Genomic DNA, 24775 nt, shown 5'->3' on the forward strand with positions numbered 1-24775 from the left:
TTTTGATGGTTTGTATTTTCTGGTAGAACAAGCAGGAATTAATTTGAAAGGAATGCTTATAATATCAGATATTTGAAGTGGAAGGATACGATCTGTGCTTAGTCGATGGGAAACTGCAGAGGCTCACGGAAATCCTAGATGCAGACAACGTTAGCGAATGCACAACTTGTGCATTTAGCTGCATTTCAGAAGCATACGAATATACAGAGCAACTAGCAATAAATGTGACTTCAGGAGCAGAAGGTGTTCGCACAGCTAGCTGTTTTTTCCTACATTTTGGTCGAATTATTCTGATGTGTTTCTTGACTGGTGAGGTGGTGGTAGATATCAATTTCATTGCTGATCATGCAAGTCTCAAAGGACATTTACATTGTTTCATCGTGGGGCCTCAGAGCTTCCCCCTTGATTCCTCAGTAAGGGATACAAGAAATAATCAGCCCTGTATGTGGGTTTAACTTAATAGAATCTTAAAGTGATTATGGAATGGTAGTGGGATAAACATGTTTAAAATTAGAGTTATGGTCTGCATTCTGTAAATTTCAATATCCCAAATATGATGGCTGTGGAGTTTTTTGGGGGGTTTTTCGTTATGTTGTTTTGGGGTTGGGGTATTTCCACTTGTTTGTTTGGTATTTTGTTTAATGTTTTTCTGTACATGGTCCAAGTTCATCTGAGTTTGTGTAAAAGTATTAATTTTAAAAGTGGTTTGGTTGTTTTCTTTTGGTGGTGCGGTCAAGCTCTATGTACTCATGTTGCATGGTTTTCCCTTAAATTTGCATTGGCTTGTGGAAGTGACCCAAAGCCCTTACCAGAGCAGCAGGGTGAGAGCAGTAATTTAGATGAGCGTGTTCGAAGGCTCAGCAGCGGGATGCACAGAGGCACAGTGTCATCAGAGGAGTCAGCCCCGGGCTGTCACTGGGGAGCCACCAGCCCCACTGCCCACGTGTGATGTGCAGCAAGAGCGGTCCCCAGGAGGGCTGTCGGGAACAGCTCACAAGATCGGGGGCTAACTGCCTGGAGAACATGGGTCACATGGGATGCAAGAGACAAGCATCTTGTGACTGCATGAAATTATGGGGTGCTCCTGGGAGGGGCTAGAGGAAGGTGGTTTCAGGAGGAACAAGTATGGGTAAATAAAAGGGCCTGGTCAGTCTGTTTGAGTGTGTCCTAGGCCAGCTTGCCACAGTGTGTCCCCTTTTCTTATTAAGGTGCCTTTCTAGCTGTTCTGCTGGGTGAGAGGACTCTGTGCCCTGTTCTCGTGTGCATACTGAGCTCTAAGTGATGCTGGAGATGGTGTAAGTTGTAGGGATCTCTGTGCCAGCAGCTGGAGGGACTGCAGTGAGTGAGGCCCTAATGCCCAGGAGCTGGGAGCCACAGGGGCTCGTGTGCCTGCAGTGCCCCTAACAGGGAGAGCGGAGTGCGTGGGCACAGCCTTGGCAAGGATGCCAGCCTGTGCTTGCTCGTGAGTATCACACAGGCCAGGCAGTGAGCAGGATTAAGAGGCTTGGGAGCCGGGCTTTGAGGCAGCTGTAAGTGTGGGACAGGTACCAGTGAGATCAGAGGGTCGTCAGTTTGACAAGGAGCAGGGCTCTGGGGGCTCTGAGGATTCAGGCTTGGCTGCTGAGTAGGTTGAGGGTCTGAGACCAGGTACAGAGTGATCCACATTGTGTGTATATATTCCCCAGCAGCAGGCCTTTGTCCCGGGCAGCTGTGGGGAGGAGCAGCATAAGGCCAGGCCATGTTTGTGTCTGCCTGAACACTTTTATGTTATGTTTGTGTCTGCCTGAACACTTGTTTTTATCTGTGCCGATCTCTGTGGTCAGCCATGTGTATTTGCATCTTTGCATGCACAACTCTGGGAATACATCCTCAGCCTGGCTGGATCTGGCACATGGAGTTGCAGCAGCCTTGTTGTCAGTGGGCTGCCAGGTTCAGCAGCCCCTAACACAGGAAAAATAGTTTTTCTGTAAGCTTGAAGATGTAGAAATTGTTGACTCAGGAAACCTAAATTTAGAACTGAATCTTCAATGACTCTTACATTGTGATAGAATTTGAAAGTTAAGCTTCCATGATAGAGCAGTGGAGCATAAAATCAAACCTAGCCTTTTGTTGTAGGTGTTTTTTAACTCAAGAAGTAAAAATAGACATTTCCTTCTCTAAATGTCATAGACTCATAACAACACAAAATGGTTTGAGTTGGAAGGAAGAATGAACCTTTAAAAATCATCCAACTCCTTTTAAAGTCAACCCCCTGCCATGAGCAGGGACGGCTCTCATTAGCTCAGGTGGCTGAAAGCCTCATCCAGCCTGGCCTTTATTGTTTTGCATGTCTTCCCCCAGAATAAATCTGTGTGTAGAAGAGAATATCAGCAAGGAGTGGGGATGTTTATCATCTGACAACTGACCTTCCTTTAAGGCATTTTCTGGTTCTTCTAGTGTAATGCTGTAGTGTTATTTTTGCTGTCAAGTTAAAATACTCAATTTATGTGAAACATCAAGTTTTCATAAAAAAATGAAAAATTTCTGCCCTGTATACTGTTGGAGTTTGTAGACATGTGGATATACACCCACACATGTTTATAGTGACCCATTCTTTTGGTATAAAATTGATAGAATGATAAGCAGATTATTTTAGATTGAAAACTGTAATTAGAGACATTTTGTATCAAATATGAAATACAGCTACTACCTGCCCTGAGAAATCCTCTTTGTCTGTGAAGTACTGCCAAATCAGCTTCTGATTTCCAATGTGGTGGGTGTGCTTTTTCCATTTCTTAGCATTTCCAGCACATTTAATTTTTTTTCTATAGAATTCAGTTGTACATAATTTCATACTTAAATGAGCAGTAATTATTTTCAAGTTATTTTCATTTTTTTTCTCTCCTAGCAAGAGTAATTTTAACAGGTGTTGGAGCAGATAACTGAAATTGTATGGCAGAGAAACACCTAATATTGGAAAGTAGAACAGTGGAAACCTTTTCTTCTAGAAGGTGGTGTAGGTACCCTGTGGGCATGCATGGGTTTGTATATTTCCCCACTTTGAATGTACCAAAAGAAGGCATTGTTTTATTTTGGCCATCTCCCTGTGTATATTGCAAATTTTGAGGGGACTTTGTGGTGAGAGATGGGGAAAGCAAAAACAAGCAAAAATAATCTTAGTACAGCAGATCCTTTGCATTGTCATAGGCTGCTTGTGTGCATGGGCTTTTTTTTTTTTTTTTTTTGGGTACCTGATAAAAGTTTTCATGTTTTCTTCTCAATTTAGTGGTGTACAAGACAATGGAAATAAAGCTGTCAATCAAGTAATTTTTTTAAGGTCTGGGTCACAAATGATTCAACAGTAAGTTTTTCACTTTGTGACATGATGTCTAAAGGCAATCATTTGTCTCCACCAAGATGTGTACTGAATTTAGGGAAGACGATGGGCAATTAAAAAATTGCATAATGTGCTTGTTCATATTAAATAACTACAGCTCCTTATCAACCACAGCTATAATATTTTATATATATATATGCCCTGTATATTTCTTGATTTTTATTTTGTGCTTTGAGTTGCATTTTCAAATTTCTTTCCTGTTTCTAGCAGTGTGGAAAGAAAAGCATTACCACATGTAAGAGCTGCTTCACTCTCAAATGTTCTTGATCTGCATGTGTACAGTGAATCTGATGGATTTCTGACAGTGCCAGCCCAACAAGATGCACGCACGTGTTCAGGAGAGCAGACAGAAAGCTGGAGTCTGGAGTGTGTGTTGCTGCGCAGTGATTGATGCAGCTTGCTTGGGGACAGGCTGTTTCCAGTACGTGCCCAGGCAGTGAGAGCAGGGCTGCAGGCTAAATAAGTTGTTTTGGTGGCTGCAGCTCCTCTCTGATCGATGGTTTTCATCGATGCTCTGTGCAGTCCATAATTTTCTTTTTTGGGCTCTCTCATGAACTAAATTGGGTTCTGCTCACTGTCATTAATAATGATCCTAATGGAGGGAACATCATTGACTTGTTTGTAAGGCTCTGGCTTGAATTCAGTGTGTATTTATTAGTCAATGTTTTTGTAGTTTAGTCATGAGTTATTAGAAAATAACTTTTTCCAAAGATGAAAAGCTTTCAACAACTTGAAATTGGTTTTCAAGTGTTTAATATATTAAAATTCACACTCATTTTTGATGCATAGAACTCCCTTTATGCAGGCATAGCTGCTGATTTGGTTTAATAAAAATGGTCAATGAAGTCCTGTAGTTTTTGAGGAGCAAGGGTGTGGCTGATATGAAGGGGTGTTTTATTACTGGAATACAAAGTTTTTGAAGTGTAGAAGAGGCTTCAAGGCTGATCTACTTGCTTCTTCTCTTCCTTTGAAAGATTAGTGTTTCTATATGAAAATTCAAATGTTGCCTTACTCTTTTTTCTGAAAGTCAATCCTCAGTAATTCCTAAAAGTGTAAGGACAACTGCCCTACTTTGGGAGTAGATTTTCTTTTATAACTCTTCAAAATCTGCCTGTCATGGACGTATGTTAAGAATTCCTGTAATATTCATTTGGCTGGAGTTTTAAGAACATCTTGTGACCATTTTGTATCTTGACCTGTAGATTGCCATTGATCATCATCTTTTAGCTTCATAATAGACTCAGGTATTACATTTTAAAGTGCAGTGTTGTAGGCTGAGAATAAAATAGAATAAAAAAGTGTATGTATATTACAGTTTTATAAAGCTACTGCACTTCAGTGTATACATTCTTGTTTAAATGTTGTATAAATGTAATTAATAGGTTTTTTTTCTGTACAGCCATTCTCAATGGATGTACAATTTTATATTGATATTTGCATTGCTCTTGGACTTAAATTTCTGTGCAAGCCCGAGGCAGCTGAAACTAAGCTAGAGCTGAGTTCTCTGCTTTCAGAAATTTAGTTCTTGATTTCTTCCTATAGTTTTAGATTTGATTACTATGTTGAGTCTAATGTATTTTTCATTTGGTTTTGACAGTGTCTCACCTTCAGGAGATGGCCTCTTCTAAGTCTTTGATGAACCTTCTGACCTTCACTTTCGGCTCAGCAATAGGATTTTTTGTCTGCTACCTTCTGTTCAGCATTATACTAGAAGAAGAGGTTAAGATCCAGCCTCATGTTCTTCACAATGATCCACATGGTCAGCACTCAGCAGATACTGACAACAATCAGCTGCAAGGACAAATGAATTTCAATGCAGATGCTGGACAGCATAAAGGTATTTTGTTACACCTGGCTGGTTAGCAAATGTCCTCCCTTTTCATGCATTGCAAAACATTGCTCTTCACTGCCAAGAATTTATATGAATCATTTTTATTCAGTTTCCTTATGTTCAGGTTACATCTAAATAACTTTTTTCTCCTGAGGTCTACTGAATAGTGGTTTTCTTTGTTTACATTTTTATTACAGTAGTAATTTTTTTCCTTTAGAGTCCAGCTGTTTGTCCAACTTGTGCATCCAGACTTGTGGAGCAGCAACTTCTCAAATGAGCTAGTGACACCAAATGGCAGTTTGGCTAAGCAGATATCTTTGCTAGCATTGTAGATGTGGCTGGATTGCTTTTTAGCCTTAAGAAGCTAATTTTGGACAACTTCTAACTTTTGATCTAGCCTCTAAGATAAAGCCAAAATACAATTTTTTAAAAATCGCTTTTTGGTACAATCAGTAAAACACAAACTTGGAACAGGGGGGCAAAGGGAGTCACTGTGGGTATGATTTGCCAAGCTGATTACACGGCAGTCCAGGCACAGATTGCTGTTTGCAGTCAAAGCCAGAGAAATTCTCTTGCACTCTGGTTATTTTTATTTTTCCAGGGAAGGTAGACCCTTCCAATACTTCAGGAATACTTTTACACCTTATATATTTCATTAAATGAGTTCATTCTAAATCCCAAATACAGAGGATGTTTGAGTAGGGACAGCTTGGATGAGAACAATTGCGCTGCAATGCATTTGTTGAAGATGTTAGTAAGGAATTGTGAATTTAGACATATTTAACCTCCAAGCATTGTAAGACGAGTCTGTGTTTCACATGTGATTGTAGACCATTGTTACAGAGAAGTCTGATCTATAGTTGCATAAAGTGTAAGCAGGAATATTTTAGTACCAGTTATGCAGATTTCACTGTCCATGAAATATTCTTTTATGTGAGCTAAAATCTTTCTGTATGTATCAAGTGAAAATGTTTCTTTAAGAGCAATGAATGCTTTGAAAAACATTGTTTCACACCTCTGATAACTGTCTTTATTCTGCTGGATTGGTGCAAATAAAAACATGTTATCAACAATAACAGTAGTTTCATAGTATCATAAATTACTTAATCTGATAAATTATTTCTGGTTTACCATTTGCTTTATTCTTAAAACACATTTTGCTGGTTTAGAAATATTCATTAGGGTTTTTTTGTTAACATGAATATATATAAAAGAGCTTATTTGCTTTCTGTGTTGTAATAATTAAGTTGTATTCATTGTGAATGGCAAAAATACTCTGTTTTAAAATTTTCATTAGTCTTCCAAGACCATAAAGAGGTTGCCTGTGAGCAGTTTTTATGTAGAAATGAAGGTTTGCTAAAGCCACACTTCCCTGAACAGACGCTCATTTTGATATAACTCTTACACTCTCCTTTATCTTGTGAAATTGAAATAGCTTTAAGAATTTTAATCTTTGAGAGTCTTGTTTGTTTCCTTCCAGAATCTAGTGTGGAGTTCATTAACTGGTACATTTGGAAGCAAAAGCCTCTTTTCTGTCTGCATGTCTTTTCTTTCTAGAAACAGAGTATCTGAGGAGGGGGACGTTGCTGTTAGTTGTTTGGCAGTCATGTCTAATATGGTTTTACAACTTTCCTCTTTTTTTTAGATGAGGATAAAAATATTGCAGAAGGACTGTATCACAAAGTGAAAATACTGTGCTGGGTCATGACTGGACCTCAAAATCTAGAAAAGAAAGCCAAGCATGTTAAGGCCACTTGGGCCCAACGCTGTAATAAAGTACTTTTTATGAGCTCTGAGGAAAATAAAGACTTCCCAGCTGTGGGCCTAGAAACCAAAGAAGGCAGGGATCAACTGTACTGGAAGACTATTAAAGCTTTTCAATATGTATATGACCATTATTTTGATGATGCTGATTGGTTTATGAAAGCAGATGATGATACATATGTTATATTGGACAATTTGAGATGGCTTCTTTCAAAATACAGTCCTGACCAACCAATATACTTTGGGAGAAGGTTTAAGCCTTATGTGAAACAAGGCTACATGAGTGGAGGAGCAGGATATGTTCTGAGCAAAGAAGCTCTGAAGAGATTTGTTGCTGCATTTAAAATGAACAAATGCACTCACAGTTCCTCTATTGAAGATCTGGCACTAGGAAAATGCATGGAGATCATCAATGTGGAAGCAGGAGATTCTAGGGATACGAGTGGCAGAGAAACCTTTCATCCGTTCGTTCCAGAACATCACTTAATCAGAGGATACCTACCAAAAACATTCTGGTACTGGAACTACAATTACTATCCTGCTGTAGAGGTGAGTCCTGAGGAGCCTGGTGTCCATTTTGTCAAGTGCATCTTATGATGTGTGAGCCTGTGATGTGTGAATTAGCATTAGGTGAAAGAATTCAAAAACAGGATTTGTAATTTTTACATATTAAAGCTGAAAAAGAGTCTGGTTCTTCAGTAGATTTTTTTCATTGTAAAGCAGCAATCTATTTTTATACTTGTATTCAGCAGCTAAAGCATTTCTGTAGCTTAAAGCTGCTGTATGACACTGTATTTAGTGTCATACAGCAGCTTTAGCTAAGGCTGCAGTGCTGGGTGGCTGAGCTGTGGACAGTTCCATCTGTAACTGATTCAGAATGGAATTGCCTGTGTGGTCCTGTCCTGTGCTACCTGTGCTTGGACAGAGACTACTGCATCTGGTGACAAAGTCAAACTATATTGATCAAACTTCATTAGTATTGAAACAATGACAGTTAGGTAGCAATTGTTCTCTTTGGTGTCTTTAAATATTTAATCTTCATTCCAGTTGGATTTGAAATATTAGCAACTCTGCAATCAAAGCTGCTGAAAAAAGAAACCCCAAAACTGTGCTCCAGGAAAGTGTTCTCAAACTTGAGCTATAAAATAAAAGTTTTTACAAATTTGTTAACAACGATCCTATAGCTCTTGAATGTCAATGAAATCAAGACATTTAAAAGAAAATTCTGCAATTACTTGTTACAGGTTTTTATCAGTAGGAAGTTAGATACCAACAATACTGCCAAACTGTATAATATGTCAACACAAACAGGTGCACGTACACACACCTTTTGTTTATACATTCTGTCTGGATGCTGACATAAGTAACAGGCATTTATTGTTTCATATATAAATGTTACTCATTTAGGCCTGCTTGCTGCTTCTTTGTGCTGTTTAAACCCCAGCATCAAAAATTAAAAATGGAAAAGCAGAAAACCTCTGACGTTAATGAAGGCAGCTAGTTTTTTCACTGGCTTGATCACAGGAGCAAGAGACTTTGTCAGCTTCATTTTGGAAGGAAGCCTTGGCAGATATGTCTGGTACATTTTCCTTGCCTAGCATTAATTTTTGAAGTATACATATGACTGATAGTAGTGGATTTCTTACCATTAAATCAAGTATTTCTTTGAATTCTCCCCAGATCTTTAATCCAGGACATGCTTGGCAATTCTTGTTGATTGTTTTGCTTTGTTTTGTGTTTCAGGGTCCTGGATGCTGCTCTGATCTAGCAGTTTCATTCCACTATGTTGACTCTGTGACTATGTATCATTTGGAATATTTGATTTATCATCTTCGTCCATATGGGTATTTGTATAGGTACAATCCTGATTCATCAAAGAATCCAGAAGCGCAGAGCAAAAATGAAGCACTTGAGAATGATCAAAAGCTAAAGCAAAAATCTTCTGAGAGCTAATTGGAGTTTGAAGAAACCAAAAAGAAGCCAGTGCCATGAGTAAGAGTCTCCTCAAACTTGTGCATGAAGCTTGCGGACTGAAATTACTCCTGGCGATTCTTATTTCAAAAATCAAGTTGGCAGCACTTCCAGTCACCCTGTGTACAGTAGAGTCTGGTGCTGCTCTGACTGCTTGGGATGGTGTGACCTTGCAGCTCTGCCCACAAAGATTTCGGGCCCTAAAGCTGTGAATTTGGAGGTTGCTCTGCTACAATAATATTTGGGAGAATTTGTATGAAAATCATAGTGGACAGGTTCAGAGATGATCTTACCCCATTTCTGTTCTCCTCTATTTCCTTTCCATTAAGTCAGTTCTAATATTAGAAATTGGATGCTGCCCAGTCAAACACATCATGATGGCTTTCTGAAGTATTCTCAGCCTCTTGAAGTTACTTTCTATACCTTGCCCTAAAAGTAAGGCAGAGACATGGAATTAGATTCTCCAGTCTGCTTTGCCTTAACAACAGAGTGGCAGAATTTCACCCACAAGATTAATCGGAATTATTTGAGAAACAGAATTCACTGCTGTGAATTACTTATAAAGTTTTAAATTCTGTTGTGGAAAACAATATCAAGTTTTCAGGGAGGAATACTCTTCTGGAGAGAAACCAGAAACAGCTGCTGTAGTTTAAATTGCTGAGGTGATGCAAGCTGCTTACATATTTGCCTGTGGCTCTTTTTTTTTTTTCAGTTTTATTAACTTACCCTTTTGGTTGAATGGATATAAAAATTCATCTTAGCATTTCTCAGCCTAAGGTAGATGCTTTTGAAAATAAAAGTCTGTTTTCTATTCTTTCATCCCACCTGCCACATCAACCAGGAAGAACAGGATCTTAGTGAAGTTGCATTGTAACAACTTGGTTTCAGCCACTATTATAATTAGTTTGTTTCCATTTTAATTTTCACTAGAGGTTAAAATCCTCAGATCGAGAAATGTCCTATTTTAAAACTGCGCCAAAGCCAGTTTATTTGGTTGAAGTACTTAATTTCACTTTTCTGAACATTTTTTTCTTCCACTTTAAAATTTTTTTCTGTATCTGCTTCTTGTTACCTTTTTCAGCACAAAGTGTTAAATGATTCTTTTTCTTATTGTTTTTGGAGCTGAAGTGCATAGTTATTATGTAAGCAGGCCTGAATGCAGGAATCTTTCAGAGTGCATTAACTTTTTCCACTATTTCATAAGTATCTCTGCCTTTAACAGGAAACACTTTCTTGGGGAGGGACAAAACAGTTGTTTTAATTACTGATTTTTTTTTTTTCCTCAGAGATCAAATGTATGTTTTCTAGAGTTAATATAAAACCTTCTGGTTTTCTCCTTTTCAAAGTGAGTGAGTAGCAGTATGGAGAATGGGATTAAGCGTGACATGTTGTGTTTTATTCCACACTTGAACAGAAGTTTCTTCATCTTTGTTATTTTTCACTTTCATCATATTGATGAATTTGGACATAACCTAATTACCTCCAGTCTTTGTTTTTAAAAGGGCACATAGTGGTAGCAGACAGCCTTATTTACTACTGCTGGTCCTTCAGGATGTTCCTGGAAGATGATGTTACCATAAAGTACTGGATTTTTTTTTTCCCAAAGGTAGTTCTAGTACAGATTGGAGTTCTTTCTGTTGTCCAGCAGTAAAGTCATTACTTTCTTTCTGAGCATTGCTCTGCAGCACAATGGTAATTACTGAAACAGCTCATGGTGTTGAAATGCTGCATGCATCTTCTCTGCCTGAATGTAGGCTGAGTTTATCCATCAGGTATTGGTTAAATAGTTCCTGCAGGGTTAAATCTGTTGGTCTTTTTGAGCAGCACTGCTTCTGAAGTACTGATAGGGACACGAGCTTTATTTTATGTTAATTCAGTTAAGTAGACCATTAAAACTGCATTGGTTAAAGAAAGGAGAAAGTCTCCAGTTTGCTGTAGTCAGAGGGATGCTTGTCCAGAGGACAGTGGATGTTAACATGCTGAAAGGTGCTTCCTTCTGTGAGCTAAATGTTTATCCCACATGCAGCACAAACCAATTGTATTGTGAAATCCATATGGAATTGATAACTCCAATGGCATTGTTCAAACAAGCAGTTAAAATATTCAGGAATACTTTAAGAAGTTACAAAATGAAATTGAGATCCCAACCTAATCTCTTTGTAAATTCAGCCCATGTAAAAGATCTGCTGAGCTACTGTACAGTTTCTTTATTTCTTTCTTTTTCAGTTCATCCATGGGGATTTAAAGATTTTCTACCACAACAGGCAGAACTAATTCTGCATATTTTCTGCAGATTTGTGTCGTGTGTTTGCCCTGTGCTGTCCTGTGAAGCGTTTCCTCTTCATGTTCCTTACTGCCCTGACTATGCTGTGTCTGGCTTTCCAGTTTCACCCAGCATGTCTCAGGTGGACAGGAGGAAGCAGGATGTTTGAGCTCCACACAGGTTGTTTGCTGGGATAACAAGGCAAACCAGCCACTGCTGAGCTCAGGGTGAAGCCTTTTCTCAGCAGCAGTTCTAGTTCATATCTGCTGCCCAGCTGAGACTTGTGGGTTTAGCAGAGCAGGGTGGGAATATCTCCTGCCACAAAATGTGCAGGACCACAGAGAGACTGGAAAAGTAAAAGAGCAAGTTCCCTTTCTGAAGGGAGTAAGACTAAGGACATACTACCTTGTGAGAAATGGGTGGCCTCTCCGGAGAAATAAGTAGCTTTTTCTTTTAAATGTCAGTTTTTGTTTTAAAGTGTCCTTGTGCGTAGGCCTCTGAATCTATTTCTTTTGCCTTTATAATAGCACTGCAAAGAATTATTTTTCTTTCCAGACAAGCTAGAAAAGTATCAGGTTTTACATTCTGTGATTATAACAGAGTCCTGTTGTTCTCTGTTGAATTGTATTGCCATAACCATGAGCTGATACCTCTGAAATAATTGGTTTCTATCTCACTGCCTTCAGAAGCCTCAGTAGACAAGGTTGGAATGTGAACAGTATAATTTTCATGTACAATATTGTTATTGTTTTATTTCTAGAGTCCCATACTGTTGTTATCATATTTCTAAACTCCCATACCTCCTTGGTGTTTTTTTACGGCTGTAGATCTTCACAGCACAAACTCCTTCTTCTGCATGCATTTTCTTCTTTTCCAGGCTCTCCTTGACTGGCCAATCCCACCCCCTTTATCCCAGCTACCTTCATTAGCCACAGCTGCCACCCAATTAAGGACATCACAGCTGCAGCCCATCAAGAACAACCAGGGCTTATCAGGGAAAGACCTATATATACAGATATTCAAGTACAATACTGATATTTTACTAGACTCAAAGGCCACCTATACTATATTTCCCCCTTTTCTTTTACTTACAGAACCAGGTTTTACATAGAGATATTTACATATCCTGCTTAGAGTTAACAGTTACACAGATATTCAAGTACAATACCATACGTTCTCCCATGACTCAAAGGCCATGTTCCTCCCCACAGCTCCTTGCTCAAAGGCCATGTTCCTCCACAGCTCTTGGCTGCCTTATCCCTGGCAACTCTCAGACTGCCTTTTCTTCCACAGCTCCTGGCTCAAAGGCCATGCTTTTCCACAGCTCTTGGCTGTCTTATCTCTATCACATCGGGGTTACCAATTGTTACGATATTTCTAGAGTCCCATACCTTCCTCTCAGTGTTTTCTTATGGCTGCAGACCTTCACAGCACAGACTCCCTCTTCTGCATGCTGTTCCTTCTTAATCAGGGGCTCCTCTAAGGCTCTCCCTGACTGGCCTGGCCCCCTTCCCCCCCTTTTATCCCAGTTATCTTCACTAGCCACAGCTGCAGCCCATCAAGAACAACCGGGACTTACCAGGCAAGGCCTATATACAGATATTCAAGTTCAATACAGATATTTTAGTAGGACTCAAAGGCCACCTATACTATACAATATTACACTAATATTAGTAGTCTGCTATTTCACTCTCGGGTCTTTGTGCTTTGAGAAAGTATTTGCTGAGTTTGAGAATTTTTGCAGCCCAAGGAGACTGTATTTCAGATGGAGAGACTTCCTGAGGCACAGCTACGTGGGCTTACTTAGGCCATGCAGATTATTTCTCTGTGGTTTGGTTTCTGAAAGATGTTTCTTGATTTTCTAAAACTGAAAAGCTTTCCTTGGCACCATAGTGATTTAAATTACCCATCTAAAAGTTTTGAACTATTTTCTTGAAATTACTAGGCAGTGGATGTGGGAGTGTCCCCATGTGTGACAGAGTAACATTTTAACTTTGTGGTTAAATGTGATTTCACTTAAGAAAGTGGTTAATGTGATTTCACTTCAGGAAAGATTGACAATGGCAAGAAGTCACTTTCTGATCACTAGTCTTAATCAGAGGATAGTATTAGTGTTTGTTTGCAGAGGAGAGTATTAATCTTTGTTTGCAAAAAAAGACCAATTTTAATCTTCTTTTACTCCCAATTAATTTTTGCAGTCTGTGTTATTTAAGAGATTACACTGGTGATTATACCATCTCATTTTGTGGAAGCTCTTTTCACAGTACTTTTGCCTTTAAGGACACTGTCTTTGCTTTGTTTGGTGGGGGTGTATATTAAAAATCACTTTTTCTTCAGCTGTTACCATTTGATCTGTCATGCTTGCAGAAGTATAAATGTCAGTATTTGAGTAGCTGATTGACAGACCTGTTATAAATGCTTTGTTATCTGAGCAGGGTGTTTTGTCTTTGTATGACAGAAAAGTGTGGGTTATTTCTCTGCTGTACCTGTTACTGATGCTGACAGTGCACGCACAGATAAAAACAGACCCCTCAATACAGGACCACTAGGAAAGGCAGTCTTTGTCCTTTTTCTGTCAAGAAATCTTCTGTGGAACTCCAAAAGTGTAATTTGCTTTGTTTTACCATATTGTATTTAAAATACTCCACAAATGTTGTTAATAGTCTAAAAGAATTAAATATTGCTGCTGGACAGTATGCTCCACTTAAAACCTGTGAATGTTTCACTTTGCAATTATAGATACTTGTGTTCCTAATGGCAGATAAAAGTTGGTGATTTGTCTGGAATGGTCACCATATGGATTTCTTTCTTAAATACCTTCTTTGAAGTGCCTTTGACCAATTTTTAGCATCAAAATTAAGTTGAGAATTGAATAAATAAAATAAGTTATCTCATACCCAGTTCATGTCTGTCTTCATTTACACCTTCTGCATGCTAGTGGTGTCGCATAGCAGCACAGTCTAGTCTAATAAAAATGTTCTTGCTTTTTCTCTAGGGTGGGTATGGGAAATTCAAAAAGCTTTTCTCACTTGTTATGATTCTATGATTCTATATTTATGCAATTAAAAAAATAGCAAACTAGCCATAAAAAATAGTAGATTTTTAAAGTGTAAAATGATTAGATGCTAGTACCAGATTCACATAAACAGGCAGTTGTTTCTGCATTGTCCTGATTCTTCAGTGTCTCCATGTTATTACAGATTCCTGAGTGAACTGACTACAACTGATACCTCAGAAGTGAAGCAAAACTGTCCAAAATTAACCATCTTGTTTAAAAAAAAATTAATTCTTTCAGTGAAACTCTTATTTCTAAAAAGAAAAAGACCTGTTAAAATTTAAAAGTTGTGCTTTCTAGCCTAAATGTTTGTGCAGAACAGCATTGAGCAGTAAAAGTGCTGGCACTTGGACAGCTGGGAGGTGTCTTCACATCTGGAACTCTGGTTGTTGGAGGAGGTGTTGGCAGAAGCACAGTACAGCTGTGTGTCATTACCTTAAGTACTGTAATAGACCCTGCTAATACCATTAACCCGGATTAATGAACTGTTTCATTTCAAAGTGCAGCAAACGGGTGGCAACCAGTTTAACTGAGCTCATAGGCTGCGATATTTAAGGGAACAAGAGCCAATTGAACAGACCAGAAAAGCTCCTGTCAAGTTTCAGGCAAAGTTTATGCTTTCCTGTGGTGCTGCTGCTGTAACTTACAAATTGTCGGGATCAGACTACATCCAACACATTGCAGGGCAATGCAAGTGCTGGAGCAGAGCAAAAGCTGCAGCTGCTACGCTGGATAAAAGCTGTTTCATAAGTGTGTGTTTGATTTGCTTGCTTTTTGGATTTTTTTACAATATCAATATATAACAGACTCACCCATTTGATTACCAGAAGTTGCAGGCACAGTGCAATGTCCACAAATGACGGTAAGCTCTTCTCGCCAGTTCACAGAAAGCTTCATTTGCTCAAGGGAATTTTCCTAGAGCTCTTCCCTGTGCACTAGTGCCAACTAAAAAGTAAGTAAACATTTTACACCCAGGAACTGCTAAGTTTGTTCTAAGCTGCAGGGAAGATAAGCTTTTGTATTGCTCATTCCAGCTCTTGCTCCTGAATGTTTAGCAGCCTGTCTTCCTTTCTGACAATATTTCACCTTAATGAAGCCCTTCCATCGGTTCCTGAAATTTGGTGGTGAGGAGCTTTTTCTGACTTGTATGAAGAGTAAGTGAGAAAATCAGAGCTCTGCAGTAAACATTTTCACTGTTACACGTGTATAGAAATTTAAGACAGACTTGGGAAAACAGATGGATCGTGGGATCTCACTTCTAGGTTAGGGTGATATTTGGCATTTTTAAAGGGAAAGGGGTTATTTAATTCAGAAATGTAGCCTGAGGTCTTCATTTTTTCCAGCTTTCTAATATATGGTCCAAGACTTCTTAAAATGCCAATAAAAATAAACTGTAAAGATTTTTTTGTCACTGATTAGTAAAAAGAACGTTGGAGGGAGGCTAATTCTGTGTTTGTTTTTGTTAACACTTTAATTTGGACCTGATGTGGTTTTGAGCTGTGCCCCACACACTCTCCTCTCCTCCTTTTCAGACATCTTCAGCCCCTGTTCTGTTGTGTATAATGCTGCTCCTTTGTTGTGATACTACAGGACCAGTAGAGTCCCCTTTTTTCCTCCTCCCCAGAAATGCTCTTCTGTAAGCTTTCTTTTATTTAGGGAGGCTGAAGCCTCAGGTTTTAGAGTCTGCACTGTACTGACCAAAATATCATCCACTTCTGTGTTACACACCTGTGGGGATAAGAAAGTGTCAATTCTTTTGCCATAGCTCAGGTGTTCCCTTCTTCAGAGGCGTGATTTGTCTTTTAAACATTCCTATCCTTTCTCTTTTTTAGTCTCCTTTTTCTGTCAGTGGTTGCACCACCTGATCTGCAAAGTGCTGTTTGAGGAGTACATGGTACCAATGGGAGCTGAGGGCCGTGTATGATCCCACAGACAGACAGACAGACAGACAGACCTGTCTGCAGTAAACTTGCTGACTTACAGCAGGTTTTAGAGTCAGCCTAAAGCCAATCACTTCGAAGCAAGAGTTGGAGGCAGGTTTTATCACTTAGTGCTTAAAATACTTCTCAGTTTGGTAGGATGGACAGGTGGACTGGCTGGAGATTCCAGCAGCCAGTTGTGCTAAAGAAGTATGAAAAATTTTTCCTCAGGAAGAGGGAATTACTTGTAGCAATGTGGTCTGGAAAGGAATACGAGCTTTCCACCTGTCTTCTGAGCGTTGCTGAAGTCACTGTCTTATTTTTCACTTTTGCAGAGAGGTGAACAGTCTTAGAAAGATGCCTTCATGGCAATAGAGTTTCAAATTTGTATCTGAATAGAGATGGGAGTTTCACGGGAGTGTTTGTCACATCAAAAGTTGCTGTGACCAGTTTATTTATTTCATGTAAACTCTGCTTTACTTGAGTAGGTGTGTAAGTTTGCAGTACTGTTCTTCAGTGGTACACCACCAAACTGTGATGTCTCTGAACACACCACTTTGGCATCTTGAAGTCAAAAAGGCTGGTTTGCTTCTTTGAATTTCTAACCTGGCTTCCAGCAACTCCTCAGCACCTTCTCATTCCCCTCCTAGGATAAAATTCTAGGTGGCTGCAAGGAAAGGAGCTTTGTCAATAGCTTCAGTCACCTAAAGAACCATATCAGCCTTCTGGTGCTGTTACTTCCCAGTTCCACCCTGTGCTTTCAGTGTTCCCCAACTGAGCTGGATCCTGCATGGTCTCAGCGAGTCAAGGTTTTGGCTCTTCCTCCTCTGTCAAAGAACTGGTAAAAAAGACTTGGGAATTAATGTGCATTCCCTGCACCTTTAAAACCTTGGATTTTTTGTTGGGTTTTTTCTTTCACTGTCCCACATGAGTTCTGTGAATCACTCAAATGTTGTGCTATTAAGTGCCGGCTTCCTGCTTCCTGCCCCTGGAGATGGAGAGCATAAGATTTAACATAAATGTTAACTTAGGGCCAAGCGAGTACTTAGTAGAAATCAAAACAAATAGATAGGTCTCTAATTTTTTAATGCATGTTTTATTCAATCTAGTTACTGTAAATAAAAAAAAAAAAATGTGGGAGTACTGTTAAATATCTGTTCTCTTACTATTTTTCAAGTGGAGGATGTGGCTGTAAACTAGAGCCTATGTCCTTCCTAGATTTGTAATCCAGTTGAGCACTCTGCAGGGATTAATCCTAAATCAAATGAAAATCACACCTGAGGGCTTGAAATTTTCCCATCACAGGAGAATGCTTCACCAGCATTTGACCATTTACCAGTGAGAACAGCAGGTTTCACATATTCCTCTGTAGGATCTGTTGAAGTCATAGCTGAAATATGGTTAATGTTTCAAGGACAGGTAGGGTAATCATGTCTAAACTAAATTTTCAAACATCATTTAGAAAAGCAAACTGCTGTTCAGAAGCTGGCAATTTTCCCTGGGGACAATGAAGCCTTTGTTCCTATTCCTGACCAACGTTACTCAGGGGTTTTATTGCAGAGAATAGGCGGTGTCTGTTTACCCAGATTAAAACATTATTTGTCAGTCTAATCAACAGCATCCTGCTTTTAAACTATTTCCCTACTGGGCTCTATGCACTTTATCTTTGCCAGCTTTCAAAGCTGCATTTCATATATCTTGTTCAGACTCATTCAAGGAAATAGTTCCCAAAAGACACTGGACATGTCTTCTTTTTGGGTAAGCTTTATGATGTCTAAATGCAGAAACTGTCTTATCAAACATAGAAGTTGTCTTATCAAACGTAGATCTGAAATATGCACAAATTGGTACTGTTCCCAGCGGGAGAAGTCTCATGCATCAGCTCCATCTTCTTGCTTTAAACTATACAAAAGTAGCATTTGAGTCTCATTAGTAATTGTACAACTACTAGTACTTTCTCCAGGAGAATAAGTTAGATTCACAGAGCCTTGATTATTTCATATAAACCTATTGTAATTGCACAAAATTTCCAGTTCTGCCAGTCCCTGTACTGGCCAGCACTTCTTGTTCAAGAAGTGTCAGCAATACCAACTGAGAACCAGAGCCTTACAGATGTGTGGTGGCTCTCTGATTTGGCCTGGTCTTTGCAGCAAACAGTTTCAGTGTTGCTGAATTATTTTTTGTTTGTTTCATTTTGTGAGTCAGAGTTGTAGATTTTACACATATTTTAAAAGCAAAAGCTTTCTAAAAGATCCGGAGGTACTGGTGGTGAGCTGCCACCCTGAACTCTCAGTCCTTGGGAGTCTCAAAGAAGCGGAGGGAGCATGAGTTTCTCTTACATGTAGCATCTAGGAATTTTATTCTTCACTTCAGGGCAAAATGAGGAAACTATTACAAATGTTTAACAGTATGAAAAAAACCCCATGGTGAAAGAATGGTTGGAAAAAATTTGCTGTGTCCTATTAGCCACACATATTTGTGGGCTAGATGTCTGGGCCCAGGAGAGACTGAGAAAGCTGTTGCAACATATAAATCAACCAAAAACATTAGGAGGTTTCCTATGGCTTTTGCAGTTAAACAAAGGTAAATTACACATGTTCAGCTGGACCAGCTAGTCCCTTGACTTTTAAATATATAATTGTGTATGCAGAAGCATTGCTTCTAAGATGAGCATGAGGTAAGAAAACAGTAATATGAAGAATGTGTATGTCCCATGCTAGTTATTAGTCAGTAGTGGAGAGACTCTGAAGGACTGAAGAGAGGGCAACACCTTTTGATTTTACTCTTTTGTAATGTGCTTGGATGGCTGAACTCCAAAATGTTCTAGCAGGAGCACTTCATCAAGGGAACACCTTAACAGTGGGTTTTCTGCACAGCTCCTGGCTTCCCGCTGCCAGTCTGCACATTCTTTATTTCCCTGACTGCCCTTGGGGGCTTTGGACTGTTCAGGAGGGTCAGGTTTGAGGACGAGACTTGAGGACGATCACTTCCCCAGGATCTGTGCCTGTGTGCAGGAGTGTAGAAGCTTGAGTAAGGCAACCTGACCTTGTAGTTGACTTTCCTTTGAGAGGGAATCCTGAATAGACTGGATGATTTCTGTGGTCTTTTCCTACCTGAATTTTCCAACAACCCTAGAAATGTCAGCTTTGCACATGTTTTGCACCTCCATGTTTTACCTTCAGCTCCCCCATGTATTTTCTTGTTAGTCCCTGCTGCTGCTTGCATTCATCTCCCTTCTGCAGCCCAGGGAGCCCCTGCCTGACCATCAGCAGTGCTGATTGTGCCCATCTCACCCTTTGAGTCTTCATGTTCTCCCTTTCATTCCAGAGCAACAGTGGCATTGTGAAAGTTCTGCTAGTCATTCTGAGCAGCACTACACTAAGCATCTCTTTATAGTCCCATATTATAGAAGGGTGGTTAAAATATCTTTTGTGTCTGTGCCATTTCCATTATGTGGGAAAGGAATTGTTCTGTTAGATTGCCTAACTACAAGGGGAGTTTGCCCTCCTTCCAGTGTTGTGCCCTGGTTAATGCACACTGGGGTTTATGGATCTAAAAGTCCTTTTCTCTGTCCCTGTACAATCACCATGCCTATTGCTTGCTGAACAATGATCTTGCATTTCCTTGGTATTGGTAACCTTGGTGTTGGCACAGTTCCTTTTTCTGTTACAAAAGCTTCTAATCTCTGAGGAGAGATTAGAAGGAGGTAGCTGCTGTTAAAAATGATGATTATAGGCAACGTGAGAACAGGATCCAAAATGTTTTTTAAGTAATAAAGTGGGGCCAGTGCTGCTTGTAGCACCTGTGCGTAACTTAAGCCCAGTGCTTATGAATTATTTGCTATTCTTAAAAAGTGCATGCATAAAGACCAGGAAAGAAATGCAGCAAGGCAGGAAGCACTTTCCCTTGATGTTCATTCAGCATCATGCTGATATTTAGCATTTCACTGCTGTTTCACAAATACATCTGCTCAATATTAGAGCAGGAAGCAAGCTGGTTGAAGAAAGCACAGTTAAACTTTAGCTAGCACCCAAAAACTGTATGTTGACAACCACAGGAGGAAATGTCCAAATAAATGCTTGCTACCCTCTGGTAACCAGCTGGCAAGTAACTGCCTGAGCGGAGGTGGAGATCATGGATTAACAGAATATTCTGAGTTAGCAGCGATCCACAAAGATCAAAGTCTAACTCCTGGTCCTGCACAGGACAGCCCCAAGAGTCATGCCAAGTGCCTGAGGCCAATGTCCAAACACTTCCTGAACTCCATCAGGCCTGGTGCTGTGACACTTCCCTCAGGAGCCTGTTCCAGTGCCCAACCACCCTGTGGGTGAAAGAACCTTTCCTAATATCGAGCTTTAACCTCCCCTGACACAACTGCAGGCCACTCCCTAGGATGCTGTCCCTGGTCACCACAGAGAAGATCAGTGTCCGCCCCTTCTTTGTGCCTCATGGAGAAGCTGGAGACCAAGAGTGCTACCAGCATGTCACGGGTGTGAGAAGTCAACATTCACCTGAGGGTAAGAATGACTTGATGTGACTATTTGAATGAATTTTATATCACAAATAGCTTCCAGATCTGATAATAATGCTGCCCTCTCCTATTGTAGCTGTGTGATTAAGAGGTAGTGCTGGAGTGGGCTCCCATGACAGAACAAGATGCTACAGAAAAAAGTCTAAGATGAAAGTAAAAATATTTCCCTGTGCAAAATGTACCAATTAAAAAAAAAAAAAAAAAAAAAAAGAGAGGAGTTTAGTGAAATGATGTTCTGAATGAAGCATGTTCTCAGGGTTGTAATGTCAGAAAGCTTTGCAGAGAATGGGTGTGCTGGGCCATGGCCAGTTTGAGCTGACTGGAGGGGTGGGTTCAGCCTGTGCCCCAGGCTGTATCCAGGAGGGGCCACGCTGGGTGTATTGAGGCACAGCCCAAAAGCAGAGTCTGAAACTTTTACTCCTGTTTCAAACCTCCTGCACCACCTTGAACACCAGCTCATGAGCTCTGGAGCCCTTCACTTTTTATTTATTGACTGATTGTTAGAATTTTTTCTTGATTTGCAGATTCAGCAGTATTGCAATGGTTATAGATGGAGGGGGTTTCTGCCAGGGGATTCACAATGTGATTATGGGGTGTGTTGCTCTTTGGCTTTCATAGTATGGTACAGTGCATACAAGCCCTTTTTACAGCTGTGTTCCTGCTTAGTGTAAATACCTTGGCCCTGCAATTCTCAGAATCTGGTTTGTGGAACATCCTGTTTACACAATGTTCAGGTTAAGCCAGTTTTAAGACAACTTAAGAATTTTCCAAGGTGACCAAGGAGCAGCTGCAGTGGCCTGTAGAAAATGTAAGTTGTGAGATGAATTAAGAGGCAATTTAAGCAGCTTCTGCTGAGTTTTGAAAGTTGTTACTTTGATATTCCTTCTAAAAGCTTGTTGATGTCTCGCTGTTTGTTTTACAGAGGCATTTTGTTGTTTTCCTCCTGGTGGCACTGCAGGATAACACTGCGGTCCTTGGGGCCCTGTACTGCAGCTGCATCATTTAAGATGCTGGGACATCTTCTTGCTGACACAAGTTCTGTTATGCTTGACTTGAGGACCAGTACAACACCCTTACTCCATGACAACCTATAACTTATTTGATGGGACCTATGTTGGATGATTTTCTCCTCTTAAAAAGGAAAGAGCTTCGGACAGCTTATGAACTGTAAACAAATCAGACACACCAATGAGAGTGTAAAAAACCTCAAAAAAGCCTGACATATGACTGCTAAATTCTTGAAAACTCTGCTCAAAGGATGGTTTTCACTCAGACACATTCACTTGTATCCTTTAGAATGTCCAGCAAGTACTGTGACTTTTGATTGACTATATTGTATGGTTCATATGGAAAAAGAATGGAAGATTTCTACTTGGAAACATGATTGTTCCCTTCAGGAAGAACATGGAGCTGCCTCCAGCACTGCCCTCATCAGTATACTTTCCAGTTATTACTGATACTGTGTATTTTGGCAGCCTTTGCCTCAAGTCACTTATGATCTGTTCAGTTACATGGTGTGCAGACTAAAAACATCCAGTCATAGTCCTCGGAGAGAGCTTGGAATGAAAATATTAATCTTCAAACCCAGATTTTATATGTGAATCTCATTATGTGTTAATTAATTTGAAAATACCGCCTCTCTGGTCAGCAGAAATATACCTTACCTATTAATTTACAATGTAGTTAAGACTGATAGAAACTATCCTTTGAGAAAACATGATGCACTAGGGAGTTGCCCTGAATGAAGTAAGAAGTAGCTGAAATTACCAATTATGTCATGAATGTAATTCAGAAGAATTACTAGCTATTTGCTTTCCATGGAAAAATCTGTCCCCAGGCTCAATCCCCACACCCATGTCTGTGTGCTCAGCCAGCCCAAGGCACCCCAGGGGCAGCAGGCAGCAACCAGGCCACAAAACCCCTGAACTCCTTCATGCTCTCCAGTGCTGAGAATCTCTCTCCCCTGCATCCCTGTTGCCCTGAATTTTTAAGATTTTTCTTAGCCTTCTGATGTTTACATTCTTGTAACAAACTTTCTCACACACTTTCTGTAAATAACTTATTGTTTTACATTCTTCTATAGAGGAAGAGAAATTTGATGGACTGTTGGTTTGTCCAGTGTCATTGGAGAGGTGGCACTTTCACCCTCCAATCCACTGTCACTTTAAAAAATCTATAAATGTTGGAGTCAGAAAATAAACTTCCCTTTTTTACCTTGAGAACAGCAGTGTGTGTGCATCGTGTTATTTTGTGTCTTACAGTGACATTACCCCTCTTCCCAGCCTCTGTTTCTGAAGGCACATCCTGGGGGCCTTTCTGATTTGTTGATCAGTGTTTTACTGCTCTGGCAGGGTTTTTTTTTTAAAGTGTCCTGAAAGCTTTAAACTGCTGAGACAGGAACACCAGTCAAAATTCCAGCAGCATTTGGGATTAGTTTAGTTATTTTAAAGCTAATCCAAAACTCCTTGGGGGTTTTACTCACATGTTGAGCTTTGGCTTGCCAGATTTATTCTTGTCAAAGCACTTATTGACCACTCCTTTTATAATAAGAAATGGTTTCTTTGTGCCCCAGGGTTAACTATGCCAGATGTTGGTGATCCCTTTTGCCAAACCAATAAAATGCAAAAAATCTCCCTTCTCCCTCCTTGTCCACATGTAGGAAGGCTACAGCTGCTAAAAGCAGGGATTGTGGGACAATCTCTCCTTCTTTTGTCTTACAAATTGCTCTAAAATAGGTCTCACATACATTAGAATGCCAAAATAGAAAATCTTTATGGATTACGTTTCAGAGCATTTGGCTGAATTTCTACATATTCCTGGTTAGGAAAAAAATTCACACTTCAGTAGCATTTGGCTAAAAATTTGAGTTTCACTTATCCCTAAAGCTTAGAACTGATTTTGTCTCATGAAAAAATATAATAATTCTCTTGGAAGTAAAGACCCTTATATTTAAGCCAGTCTTAAGTAAACAAATCTAGTAAGTAAATGTAATTTATAATTCGTATTTTGTTGTCTATCTACCAAGCATGGCAGCTGAGATGTCTGCTTACATTTGCCTGTGGAATTTCAAAACCTTGACCTGCTGCAGATTGGCTTCAGCAGCACCTGCAAGAGTTCTACAACAGGGAAGGTAAAATGTCAGCCTAGAGAGACAAAAATTATTCCAAAGAATGATTGATAAGAAGCTGCAGGAGGAATAACAGTAACATCTAAGATTTCAGTGCTGAACTTATAGTTTCTCATGCGTCAGCAAAAAAATTGCTCTACTTGCTGGTAGAGCTGGGGTGTCCCAGGCCACACACCTGCCCATGAATGCTTTGGCCCTTTCACTGAGGGGTGGAGGAGAAGGAGGAATTATTTGTTTTGTTAATAACAAAGAATCATCGGGTTACCCGTGAGAACATGTTTGTAACTCTGTGCTGTGATGCCCTTGCAAGCTTTGGGGAAGGGTGTTCTGTATGTACAGATGGTATCAAAAGAGTTCAGGAAGCAACCAAGAAGTGTGGGAATGTGGCACCAAGTCTATACTGTCCATAAAATGTTTCCTTACAAATGGGGATATTGGTCTCAGCCATGCTATCAGTAGCATAATTTTTAATTCACCCTTTTCTTCTTCTTTATTTTTCTTTTTCTTTCCACTTTTCCTTCCAGGGAATGTTTTTGATGACAAGTTCCAAATGAGGAAACACATCAATCAGTCTTCCAAGGATGTTCAAAAGTGCAGGGCAGGAAATGTTGCATATTTTCAGTCAATTTAGGGTAACAGAAAGGAAATTTGAAGATGTAAAAGAAACAGAGGAGTTTCAGAGAGCAGACAGCAGGATGGTTAATGCAGAGGCAGTGTTACTAATGTTTGAGCGAGTCCTAGGGACAGACAGTGAGTGAACTGGGTTAAGGCAAAAGATTAATTCTGTTTGATAGTTGTGAACAAGAGAGTGGTAGAGCTTCTCAAAGTGAAAAGCTGCTGCTGTTCTATGCTGAGCAAATGAAACATTATTTTCCTGTTAATTTTCTGAGTCTTTATCTGAACTCTTAGAATCAAGGATGTCAGAAAAAGTATTTATC

General features: G+C 39.7%; 1 protein-coding gene across 1 annotated transcript; it reads left to right on the forward strand.

Annotated features, from left to right (window-relative positions):
• Nucleotides 1–4972: 4972 nt before the first annotated feature.
• Nucleotides 4973–14105, forward strand: C1GALT1 (core 1 synthase, glycoprotein-N-acetylgalactosamine 3-beta-galactosyltransferase 1). Its single transcript, XM_059473928.1, has 3 exons — nucleotides 4973–5213; nucleotides 6853–7520; nucleotides 8715–14105. Exons 1-3 carry the CDS (start codon nucleotides 4991–4993, stop codon nucleotides 8922–8924), a joined length of 1101 nt encoding a protein of 366 aa, XP_059329911.1. The 5' UTR covers nucleotides 4973–4990; the 3' UTR covers nucleotides 8925–14105.
• Nucleotides 14106–24775: the final 10670 nt, after the last annotated feature.

Source organism: Ammospiza nelsoni, chromosome 1 (assembly GCF_027579445.1).
Source record: "Ammospiza nelsoni isolate bAmmNel1 chromosome 1, bAmmNel1.pri, whole genome shotgun sequence".
Classification (NCBI taxonomy): domain Eukaryota; kingdom Metazoa; phylum Chordata; class Aves; order Passeriformes; family Passerellidae; genus Ammospiza; species Ammospiza nelsoni.